At 37.7% G+C, this 13,349-nt stretch overlaps 1 protein-coding gene across 9 annotated transcripts in view; it reads right to left on the reverse strand.

Annotated features, from left to right (window-relative positions):
• The window catches only part of Idua (alpha-L-iduronidase), a 288,729-nt gene that overhangs the window by 162,474 nt on the left and 112,906 nt on the right, over positions 1 to 13,349 (reverse strand). For all 9 annotated transcript variants that reach the window (XR_016548188.1, XR_016548187.1, XM_090391167.1 and 6 more), the window contains one exon: positions 1,384 to 1,487. Coding sequence is in view for 7 of the 9 variants with exons in the window: in XM_090391167.1 (XP_090247293.1) it covers positions 1,384 to 1,487 (104 nt within the window). In the remaining 2 variants the exon portion in view is untranslated. The remainder of the gene's footprint in view (positions 1 to 1,383; positions 1,488 to 13,349) is intronic.

The following is a 13,349-nucleotide window of genomic DNA, read 5'->3' on the forward strand; positions in this document are numbered from 1 at the left end:
TTTTTGCTATCATTCTCTCTCCTGCTTTTTTTTGTCAGCATTGAAGATTTCTTGTAGATATGTAACTGAAGATTCCTTGTAAGTACTATTTAAAACCAAGAAAAATTAACAGATTTCATAGTTTAAAAATCCAAAATGTTACTAAACTAGAAAAATGAAATATAGCATTTAATATCAAAGGTCATTACTAAATATATTTCACCAATTTAAAAAAAAAAAAAAAAAAAAAATTAATGTCACTCATTCAGCACAATACAAATAACTTCACCAGCAATTTTTTTAAAAATTTTAAGTTAAGCAAAAACAAGATGGAATTAATAAGTGGCTATTAATTCCTTTTTTTTTGTCTATATTCCTAAAAGCCCAAAACAACATATATTTTCATAGACAATTAAAAATAAATACATTATGCCGATGTCATTTTTTAATCATAATCATCAATGATTACACACACACACAATGACTTATGGATTCAAATAACAAATCAAACACCTGAATAGCAAGTCCTATATGCCAATAACAAGTAATGCACTGTATTTTCACTTCCCTGCATTTTTTCAGTCATTCATTACAACATATGTAATTATTTAAGAAATAAAATACAGTCATACCCCCGACTTACACGAATCCGGAGTTACACGGTTTCTTATATGTACGTATTCTAGTCCCACTCCACGCCTCACCACTAGTCGTATCTTTGAGGTGCCGGCCGCATTCGCCAGTGTCGCACATGCTGTGAACAAGCACTGACGTGTTTTGTGCAGTCTCCATTCATGCATGATTTTTATAGTCTACAAACCTTGTGATTGTTTAATGTTATGTTCTTGATAAAAATTTTATCACATAAAAAATAATAATGTCATCCAAAAGAAGCAAGTCCGATTCTCCTACAGCTAGCAAGAAAAGAAAAACATTGACTTTGGAAACAAAACTCAACATTATTAAGGATTTTGAAGGCGGAATAAAAATTTGTGAGCTAGCAAAGAGGTTCAATCTACAGGAATCCACAGTAAGAACAATCATAAAAGAAAGGTTTACAGATTTTGGAGGACATAGATTCTAACAAGGAACGAATTGTAGCCACAAGGCAAGGAATAAAAAAAATCATTAGCTTGCTATGAAGAAATTTTGCATGACAAGATAAAGACATTAAGACGAATCTATTAGATTTTATGAAACCATCGACATCGAAATAACTACAATCATGATTATATTTCTTAAAAAATATAGGTGTTTTTGTAAACCTTTGGTCCCAATTGTATGTTTGTATATATAAATTACATGCAAAATTATATCCCAAGTTACGCGAATTCGACTTATGCGCTTTTTGTTGGTCCCACCTACCGCGTAACTTCGGGGTTTTACTGTACATTCAAAACTTACTCATTAATTATTGGCACCTGCATTAGTTTGGGATAATGCTTTGAAATCTCCACAACTGTTTCCAATTCTTGCTTCAGGATAGATTCTGAATGTCCTTTATAACCCTTAAAGTAGAACAATATATGGAAAGCAGTGTATTTTAACATCAATATGCCAAACACTGTTATGATGATTTTACTCACTACTGAAAAATACTGTTTAAAGTCCCACAGCAACAACACTATTTTAAACGAAATTTTCTTGGAAACCTTCCAGTCAATTACATCAATGCATCTTAAATTTACGTTTTATTATTATTAACATTACACCTCTATCGGAGTTAAAAGACTTATTATAGGAGGTCCCCCACTATTACATGAGATCATCAAACAGCATTTCTACACTCAACACACTATGAGGCAATGCATTCCACTCACCAATCACAAGAACAGACTTCTCATTATCTTTAAAGTCATTTCCTAGCCCATCAAACTGTGCCTTATCCTTCCTACTCACAACATGTTTTCAGGTTAGTCAAAATATGGATGTAAACATACAACAGAGTTGAAGTAACATAGATAAAAATTACAGGTCATCACCATTAAGAAGTGTGATCATCTTTCACCCTCAGAAAAATGCTTAACTGGATAACTCACCTGAGAGCTATATCTCAGAACCAGTGCTTCTGAAAGCACAAAACATGTACTACCTTAACAGTATATGCAATTCATCTGTAATTTTAAACAGAGAAATCAGATAGACTAAATATATAAATACATTATATTTTTATATTTCTAGTCCTTCTATCATATAATTATAGTTTGTTCTTAAAGACAAGCTAAAATAAGAGAAACTTACATTCTGTAATTGCAGTTGTTTTTTCCTTTTAATTTTTGAAAACAAAATGGTTATTAATCCCATCTTCCCTTTCATGATAGGCTCAAGAGTCTGTCATAGACAAGTAACTCGGCTTTTTTTTTTTTTTTATGTTGGGCCCATATACGAGAGGTTGGCTGGTCAACCTATAATACTTTAGTAGTGGGATGGGAAAGGAGAAACTCGTTGACATTTGATTTAGAAGTAGTAGTAGTGTGGGATATGAAGAGAGAACAGGAATGTAAGAGAAACAGGAAAATGGGGGGGAGGAGCCCAGGTGAACAGACGGGTCAACATGACATAGAGAAAGAGAGAGCAGATGTTGGATATAGTAGTGAATATGTGTATAAAGATAATCAGCATAGAAATGGAATGAATCTGGATGTGAGTGAAGTAGTTGAAACTGAGGAGATAGACTGGGTAAATGATTTCACCACACCTGCCATTTCCCAACCATAAACATGATTGGGAAATGGCAGGTGTGGTGAAAAATCACAACCAACAAGTGGCTTCATTATTATTATTATTATTATTATTATTACCCCAAGAAGTCAAAGACTCATCTAGGAGGTCCTTTTATTATACACACAGCTCATCATACTGCAACATAAACACACTCAAATTCTCTGCAGACACACACTCTTTAGGCAAGGCATTCCAATCATTCCCAACTCTGCACAAAAAACCTGCTTTTCACATCCTCTTTATACAGTTTCCAGGGATGACCTCTAGTTCTCCCCTGATCTCCCACTGTTTTCTTTAGAACCTCTCCAGCATTGATCCTATAACACCCCCCCCACTATAACTTGTAGGTCTCTATCATATCTTCCCCCTCTTCCTCCTATCCACTAGACTCTGTAAATTGCATCTTCTCAATTTTTTCTCATATCCGACATTCCAGAGGTCAGAAACTACCTCAGTCAGTCGCCTCTGGACCCTTTCCAACATCTCTTTATCCTTTTGAAAACCAGGTGGTCAAATCTGGGCACAGTAGTCCCTATGTGGCCTAATCAAAGCCTTATACAATAGAACAAAAATCTCCATACTTCTACAAGTTAGTGTCCTCCACATCATTCCCAGAAGTCTTTGTGTTGTCTTTAGAATTTTGGAAGAAGAAATGAAGAGAAATGAAATTGTTTCACTGATTGAGTTTATTTGTCCAAAAATTGTTGGAATAAGTGAAACATGGTGGAATGAAAATGATATCCTGCTGGGAATAGAAATGGAAGGATACAGTATCTTTTGAAAGGATAGAAAGGAAAAGAAATGATGGTGGGGGGGGGTTGCTACTGACATAAAATATCAGTAGTGCTAGTGGCAGTGGAAAACAGTGGCAATTGTTTTGAGACAGTGTGGTGTGAGGTGAAACTTGACAGGAAGAGATATTTAGTTGGACGTTGCTATAGGCCAGGAAATGTGGAGGATGGTGATGAAGAAATGTATAACCAACTTGGGTTAGCAAACAAGAGAAGAAGGGCTATTATCGGTGATTTTAATTATGGTCACCATGAAATCCTAAAATGAATTTCTTGGGTTCTTGAATGACATCCATCTCAGGCAGTATGAAAAGAAGGCCACACTAGATCAACAGAATGATTGATCTGATCATTTCATCATTAAAAGAAAAAACCCTAATTGTGAGTAGAGTTTTGCACTTCCCTCCATTTGGTGAGAGATATCGCCTGGGTTATGGCTAACCATATGAAGACTTCTGTAAGGAAAGGATATATGTGAAATTACAAGGCTTGTGATTATGACAAGCTTAGGAGACAGCTTGGAGCTATAGCATAGAATGAGGAGTTGAGCAGAAAAGAAATAAATGCTATTTAGGAGCTGACAAAGAAATACTTGAGCATCAATGTGTAAATGTATTCTGAAGGTCAAAAGGTTGAATAAGGTAGGTATCAAATGAATGAATGAGGGGATTAAGCATGAAATCTGAAAGAAGGAGGCACTTTGGAGGTAGCACAAGTTGAATAATGGTAATAATCAATTGCATGAAGAGTATAAGAGTATAAAGGGTAGGTGAGGAGAGTGACTCGGTTGGTAAGGCAAACTGTGTAAGCAAAAGTGCAGTATGAGCAGAAATTAGCAAATCAGGCCAAGAAAAACCCTCGAGTTTTTTCAATATATGTGGCAAGCACAAAGAAGAATGATTATGGTAAGTGCTGCAGAGGACATAGTAGAGTTATTCAGTGAGCAGTTCATCAGGGTGTTTCATTGCCAGTGTGAAATCATGTGAAGAAATGAGAGAAGACTTAATGGTGGGCGAGCAAGAGGTATATGAGAAGTTAATTAAGTAAATGTCAATAAGACATCTACTTGTGTCTTAAGGATGTCCTGAAGACACAAGTCACCATGTGTCTTAAGGATATGTTCCCGTGAGTAAACGAGTTTTAACAAGAGTCTTGCAACAGTACAAGTCCCAAAGGAGTGGGAAGAAGGTAAAATTGTTCCACTTCATCAGGCTAAGGCTGCAAATTATAGGCCAATCTATAGTGCAGTTGTAGTTAAGGTAATGGAGAGGTTGGTGAGAGATAGGATAGGACAGGATACAAAAGTGGGTTGATAACAGTGGTATTCTTTGTGATTGCCAGCATGGGTTTGTTAAGGGGAACTATGTTTTACCAACTTGCTTATGTACTATAACAACACGACGACTGTATTGGACAATGGAGATGCATACCCAGTGGTATACTAAGATTTTGCAAAGAGTTTTAATAGACTGCCACACCATAAGTTGGTAGATAAACTGAAGCAGATGGGAATAGTTGAAAGATTAGCAAGCTGAATAGATAGTTGGCTCTCAGATAGGTATCAGCAAGTTGTGTATGGGGGAGTGCAGTATCCAGGAAGAGGTGATGTGTCAGTGGGGCTCTGTCTTGAGACCATTATTATTTAATTTGTATATTAATGATAGTGAGATGGTTTTAACTGGTGATATACAACTGTTTGCAGATGATGCAAAACTGGAGAGAATAGATGTTGTGGCCTTACAGGAAGACTTGAATAGACTGTATGAGTGGGCAACAGTATGGAACTGTCAGTTCAATGCTGCAAAGTATAAGGTTCTAAAATTTGGCAAGCAACAGTGGGATGCAAAGTATACACTTGGTGAGAAAATTTTGTAGGAAGTTGAGGAGATAAGAGACCTTGGAGTGGTGGTGGACAAGGATATGAAGTTCAGAGTTCACACAGAACAATTATGAAATCATCACATCAAATTGTGACAATGACAAAGAGGACCTTAACGTGCAGAAATAGGAAAATTCTGATTCCATTATATAAGACCTTGTTCAGGTTTTATATCGATTATTGTGCACAGATTTGGTCCCCTGGTTTTCATGGTGATATGTTGGAAAAGGTCCAGAGAGGACTGACTAAGGTCGTATCTGGTCTTTGGGATGTGAGATATGAAGACAGATTGAGGGAATGCAGTTAGAAAAAACCTTGTGAACAGGAGGAATAGAGGGGATATGATTGAGGCATTTAAGTTGGTAAAAGGTTGCTAGTGGGTTAATGTGGAAGAAAGTTTTCATAGAATGGGTGAAAGTGGTAGTACAAGGGAACATCTCTGGAAGTTGTATAAGGAGGATGTGAGCAGAAGCATAAGGAGTAAGTTCTTTGCATAAAGAGTAGTTGGTGAGTGAAATGATTGCCTGGCATTGTGGTGAACGCAGATACATTGAATGAGTTTAAAGCACAGTTTGAGGGGCTTAGTGTGTAACAGTGTGTACCTCCTGCAATGTCTACTGACTGCATAAAGATATGTTGTTAATAATAATAATTTAATTCTATCTGCATTGTCTACATTTCTGTAAATTGGTGTGTTCTTCCATCCAGTTTGCCTGTTTTGTGGGATAAAAAACCTGCGGTACCGGGAGGAGAACTTGCTACTGCTTTATGAGACCAGCTAATTTACCTTTATTTGAAAAGCCCTGTAAATGTTCTTCACATCCTAGGCAGGATTCAATCTTAGGTCTTTTCTAACAAAGGGCTTCATCAAAACCGACTGAGCTACAGAAATTCTAGGAAGGAAAAATGACTCTAAATATGTATGATCCTGGAAATCTTCTGTTGTTACTTATGACTAATTACACTTACATGACTGTCCTTTTTTTGTTTATTCTTGAAAACCTTTAAAATTATTTTTTATGAAACAAATATTTTATAAATTAATTACATCTGTATAATTTCTAAAAATCCATACAGATGTAACTGCTGTGAGCTCTAAATTAAATGTTTATTGTTTATTCAGAATTCTAGTTGCTTCAATATTATCAGCCATCATCAGTGGCAACATTAATTAATTACAAGGTAGAATGCAAACAAACAATGAATTCATATGGAACAGTGAGAGCCACACGTGTTATACATACAACAATGCAGAGGGATAACTGAGGAAACATTGTATTACTTGTTATTAAGTTTTTTAAAAACTTTAAGAATAAGACTCTCCCATATCTTAGATAGTGAGAGGCAGTAAGTGTGCTTCAGACCATAGGATATTATGGTCTGTATTTATTATGTGATGTGCCAAGCCAGATTTCTCAGATTTCCTGTTGCTGCTGTAAGATTGATGTTCTTGTATTATCTTTTTCACTGAGCATCCAAAGTAAGAATGATGAACAGTCACAGGGAACTTGGTAAATGCCAGGAAGAGTCAGAAGAGATATGTGTATCTTTGGAAGATGGAAACTATGATGATAAATTGTTGATAGGAAGAAAAGTAGCCACTAAACTGTATTTCTCACGAATTCTGGAAATTGGTTCTGAGGTGCCAGAAATGCATAGGACAGGGACTATACATTGTTTCCTTGTTATTTGAGCTAGGCTATAGGAATCAAAATCTTACATCAATAACAGGAAATATGAGAAATCTGGCTTGGCACTGCATATGGACTAGATAAATACAGACTAAAATTTCTTCTTTAAAGAACGACTGCCTCTCACTATCTAAGATATGGACAGTCTTATTCTAATCACACATCATTATGACAGAATGATAGAAGAGGTGAAAATAGAAACAGCAGAAGAGAGAGAATAAGAAAAATGCAAGGGAGTGCTGGAACCAGGGATAGAGAGATGCCAGGATAGCAGGTAAGTAGACGAACAAAAAAAGAAAGTGTTAGAGAGTGAGGGATGCAAGTGAGTAAGGAAGGAACAGAGTGGTAAGAGGTGTGATGTATGGAGGCTTGATGGTCTGTGGTGTGCAAGATAGAATGCTTGAGGAGTATATGCCTGGAGGAATGATAGAAAGTGTGGTTATGGCAATTAAGAGGGGTGAAAGGGTGGATGAGATGATTGTAATGGTGGACATGAATGACTCGAGAGGCAGTGTGAATCAAGTGGTAAGAGATCTGAGGTTCATGCTTGAGGTTGTACAGAAGACGACAGAGAGGGAAGATTGTGTGTGTTGCCCAGGTATGATAATGAAGGAGCTGAGAAGAAGAAGAAGAGCATTAATAATGAATAGCATGGTAGCCAGAATGTGTCAAAAGAGAGACTTGGAGGATGTGGATGCTTAAAGGAACTTTGAGAATAGAAAGGAACTGTATGCGAGAGACCGCTTGTATTTAAATGAGAAGGACGTAGTTATCTGTAGAGATTGTTGTTCTCTGAACAAGTCAGTGTGTCAATGCAGGGAAACCAGAATTATCAGGATGGATGGTAGCAGGGATGGTCTCTTGTGAGAAAAGGTGCTTGGGAGAAGAGGAGGAGGAGGGGTGGGGGATACATCAGGTAATGTTGAATCCAGTGGAGTCTGGAGGGATAATGATAGGTATAGAAACAGTGATATTTTTATTCTTTATACTAATGCCAGGAGTATCTGGAATAAAGGAGGTGAATTTGTGGTGCTGATAGCATCAGCCAGTCCAAAGATTATTGGGATCTCTGTGACATGGTTGACGGAAGATGATATAATAACAGGAACAGAAATAGCAGGGTATAGCATTTTTCAACAGGATATGAAAGGAAATTTGGTGCAGGAGTACTATGATAAGTGTTTATGATAAGCTTATGATAAGTGATGACTATGATTTATGTCCTCTCAGAGTGGAGGATTTGGAGGGCAATGCCAATAGCAGTTTTGAAAGCATATATGATACGAGGTGGAGGTGAGCAAGTCAGAATATTTAGTATGGTGTTACTACAAGCTTCTGTGCTCCCTGGCTTGTTTAGGCAGTTGAACTTGGTAAGTGCAAGAAGAATGATTATTATGGGGGATATTAATTACAGCAGTATTCATTGGGAAGAAGAAACTGCATGTAGTAATAAGGGAATGGAATTTCTAGAATTCTTGATGGACAAATGTCTTAAGCAACATGTAGTAGAAAGATCACAATGTTCAAGAGTTTTGAATTTGGTCATGGTATCAGAAAAGCGGTTTATAACTGAGATGGAATCTCCCCCCCCCCTCCCCAGTTGGAGAGAGTGACCATGTGGTTTTGACTTGGAAGATGAACAGGCATACAGGAGTACCAAAGAGAAATGAATGTATGTGGAATTATAAAGGAGGTGATTATAACAGTCTTAGATATTAACTTGGAGCAGTTCCATCAAGGGAGGAATTGTAGGGTGAGATATCATTAGTGCTTGGGAATGTGTGAAAGAATATTTATTAGCAGCAATAGTAAACTGTATACCAATTGAAGAAGAGGACACAATTTGGTGTAAAGTGGATGACAAACAATATCAAACAAGATCTGCCGGTTAAAAAAAGGTTATGAAAGAGATATGAGAAAAGGGGTGGAGAGCAGACGCATGAAGATTATAAGACTCAGACCAGGAAAGTGACTAAATCATGTTGGAGGCTTAATGGTTTGTATACAGCACTCAGAAAGAATTAAATTTTTCCTATATTTCATCTCAGTCAATGCGACATCTTCAGGAATTACAAAAAACTAATGGAACATAAATACAAATAACAAACAATACTAAGCCCAACCACATGGTTGACACTAAAGTCCTATCTAGGTGGCATGCCCTCTAAGGGCAGTTGTAGGTGGCCTGGAATGTAAAGTGGGACATCTGGTGATAAGCATTTCCCAAATCTTAGGAAGCTTAATGCAACCATATTTGTTAAGATTTGGTTGATTCCTGAGAACTGCTGCTGATTCTAAGAATAGTCTCTCTCTCTTTTGAATTTGCTGTGGTGGAGCATGGTGGTTTTTTCCATGAGATCCTGTGGGTTGTGTCCAATTCATGGTCAGCCAGGCCTGACTGACCATAGTCGTGGTTGCAGATGTATGACTTATGTTCCTCCAGGCAGATAGTAGCTGATCTGCCTGTCTGTCCAAAGTATGCCAGTTTAGAGGAACAGGGTACTTTATAGACTCCAGGCGCTGAGAGAGGAGGGAGCTGATCTTTTGTAGAGCGGATAAGAGTAGCAATTTGTGGTGGGGCTTAAATGCTGTGTATAGGTTGTACTTTTTTACAATCTTGGATGTCTTACCAAGAACCGCCCTTACTACTGAGCTTGACCTTCCTCTCCAATGGCTACAGCAATCACGGCATTAAAAAAAATAATCAGGTCCTCCCCCATTCCACGGTCTTCTCTCCAGAAAGAGTTTAGTAATGCCATAAAAAAAAAAAGATGGAGGTAACTTATTGTCTGTACACAAACGCCAGGAGTATCAACAACAAACGGGGGTGAGCTTGATGCTTTACTGAATATGCTGTGGCTTCTGATTATTGGCATTAGTGACACACCTGGTTCTCAGAAGCAGAAGAACTAACTTGGAATCATGTGTAAATAGTATAGTATTATAGTATAGTCACTGCTAGTGATAATGAAATGTATCACCAAATAATCTTAATGTGTATTAAATGATTAATCATCATGGGTGACTTTAATTATCTGAACACTGGCTGAGTAGCAATGAATGAAGCTGAAATTGATCTGTTGTGAGACAGCAGCTGCCATAAGCAGCTAAAATAAAAAGAATTCAAGGTCAAAGAGCATTAGATCTGCTTATAGTGTCACAGGTGTTTCAGTTAGAGATGCAACTGTGTTCCCTCTAGTTGATGGCAGCAATCATGCTGTACTGACTTGGAAAAGCTAAGTATATAGATGTTCCATTCAGAAATGATTACATGCTGAACTACAAAATAGAGAGTTATGACCGAGTATACTAGGCTCTGTTCCATGGTATCAGTTGCTAAATGGGAAGGATATCGGCAGTACATGGGGAGCATTCAACTGTGGCTTTTTAACATTTAGCCTAAATGTATAACAAGTGCATGCTGCAAACACTTCTTAGTTTAGTTTGCCTATGCATTACAAGCAGTGTACACATACTGCAAGGTATCAAAGTTAATTATTGCAGCAGTGACGAGTATAAAATAATTAAAACGGGAACAAATATCTATGTGTATGCAGTGTTTGTGATAGGTACATGAATTCTTAAATAAGTAATGTGGTATTATCAATCACCTGAAATCATCTGAACAATGGGAATCTCTCTCTCAGCATGTTTAAAGATTAAAATTACAGCATACTTGCCAGATGTTGAGAGACTCGCTAATAAGTACAGACAAAAGTCACATTAATTCATTCCTAATTAGATGTATGTTCAATTTTTTAAATACTAATAAATAATATTTCTAAATATTTTTTTTAAACACCTTCTCACTCTATTCCATTTCTTAAAAATTCTCCCCTTCTCAGCTTGAGCTGAGGTGCAGCTCTTTGGTTTTGTTTTGTTTTTTTAATTAGATCAAAAATGACTCTTCACTGAAAAAAAAAAAAAAAGTTGCTGACACCTGCCATAGGGCATCATTTTGTTTGGTTATTCTATGAATTTGATGCATGATAACTAATATTTAAGGAATTGACAGCGTATACTAGAAATATAAATTAAATAAACTTTAATATATACTTTCTGATATTTCAGCAAACGTCACGTTGCCATCTTCTTGGGAACTTACTACAAAGACACGTGCACACAAGTACTAATAACAACAAATGAGACTGAAGCTTGGAAGCTAACATTTTCCTAAAGTCCTGAGGGTGCCCCCTGGCGGGCTATATTGGTAGTTCTTGGCCTTTGGGCTGAAGTTCTTCTGATAAAAGTTTCCCAAATTTGGGGCAGTCTCATGCATCCAAATTTGTTGAGGTTTGGCATGTTCCTAAGGGCCGAGGCTGATTCCATGAATAGTCTTTAATACTTGAACTTGCTGCGGTGTATTACTGTGGCTTTCTTCCATCTTATTCTGTGGCGAGTATCCAGAGCATGGTCTGCAAGCCCAGAGTGGCTGTATTGGTGAAATTGGATGTAATCCTTGTGTTCTGAGATTCTGATATTTGCTGTCCTGCCTATTTGGCCAAAGTAGGACAATTTACAGCTGCAAGGGACCTGGTATACACCAGGTAGGTCTAGGGGAAGTGGTTGGTCTTTAGTGGAGCGGATAAGGGATGCCAGTTTTCTATATGGTCTGTAACAAGTGGTCAAGTCATTTTTTTTAAGATTTTATTGATTTTTTCCGAGGTGCCTCGGATGTAGGGAATGGTGATGGATTTAGAGTAATCTTTTTTGTGAAGGGGAGGGGGTGGTGGGTTGTGGATAACTGGGTTAAGTATTTTTTGGATTTTTTGGAGGGGGTAGCCATTGCCTAGAAAGTGTCATGGATGTGATTTAGTTCAGTGGTTAGGGCTTGATCATTTGAACAGATTATTTTTGCCCTGTTGAATAATGTCTTAATAACTCCATATTGTTGTGAGGGGGGTGATGGGATTGTTGGTGAATGTATCTGCCTGTATGGGTGGGTTTTCTATAAACTGAGAAAACCAAGGTTCCATCAGGTTGGTGGGTGACTAGTGTGTCTAGGAAGGGAAGGTTATTGTTTTCCTCTTTTTCCAGGGTGAACTTAATTCTAGGGTGTTGGTTGTTTAAGTGTGTTAGGAAGGAGAGGAGTGAATCCGGGCCATGTGGCCAAATAGCGAATTCACCTAATGGAACCTTGGTTTTCTCAGTTTATAGAAACCCCACCCATACAGGCAGATACATTCACCAACAATCCCATCACCCCCCCCTCACAACAATATGGAGTTATTAAGACATTATTCAACAGGAGGGGATTTGGAGGGGATAGCCATTGGCTGAGAAAGACATTATTCAACAGGGCAAAAATAATCTGTTCAAATGATCAAGCCCTAACCACTGAACTAAATCAAATCTGTGACACTTTCTCAGCCAATGGCTATCCCCTCCAAAAAATCCAAAAAATACTTAACCCAGTTGTCTACAACCCACCACCCCCTCCCCTTCACAAAAAAGATTACTCTAAATCCATCACCATTCCCTACATCCGAGGCACCTTGGAAAAAATCAATAAAATCTTAAAAAAACATGACTTGACCACTTGTTACAGACCACATAGAAAACTGGCATCCCTTATCTGCTCCACTAAAGACCAACCACTTCCCCTAGACCTACCTGGTGTATACCAGGTCCCTTGCAGCTGTAAATTGTCCTACTTTGGCCAAACAGGCAGGACAGCAAATATCAGAATCTCAGAACACAAGGATTACATCCGATTTCACCAGTACAGCCACTCTGGGCTTGCAGACCACGCTCTGGATACTCGCCACAGAATAAGATGGAAGAAAGCCACAGTAATACACCACAGCAAGTTCAAGTATGAAAGACTATTCATGGAATCAGCCTCGGCCCTTAGGAACATGCCAAACCTCAACAAATTTGGATGCATGAGACTGCCCCAAATTTGGGAAACTTTTATCAGAAGAACTTCAGCCCAAAGGCCAAGAACTACCAATATAGCCCGCCAGGGGGCACCAGCAGGACTTTAGGAAAATGTTAGCTTCCTAGCTTCAGTCTTATTTGCTGTTATTAGTACTTGTGTGCACGTGTCTTTGTAGTAAGTTCCCAAGAAGATGGCAACGTGACGTTTGCCGAAATATCGGAAAGTATATATTAAAGTTTATTTAATTTATATTTCTAGTATATGCTGTCAATTCCTTAAATATTAGTTATCATGTTTAACCAGCGTATAAGCCTCTCAACAAGAAGAATTTGATGCATATGCTTACTTTTTATATATCAAGGCTGTACTCTCATGTTTTTTCCCCCTTGCAAAAAAAAAAAAAA

Source organism: Typopeltis vanoorti, chromosome 4 (genome assembly GCF_054136105.1).
Source record: "Typopeltis vanoorti isolate ZY-2024b chromosome 4, IOZ_Tvanoo_1.0, whole genome shotgun sequence".
NCBI lineage: Eukaryota > Metazoa > Arthropoda > Arachnida > Uropygi > Thelyphonidae > Typopeltis > Typopeltis vanoorti.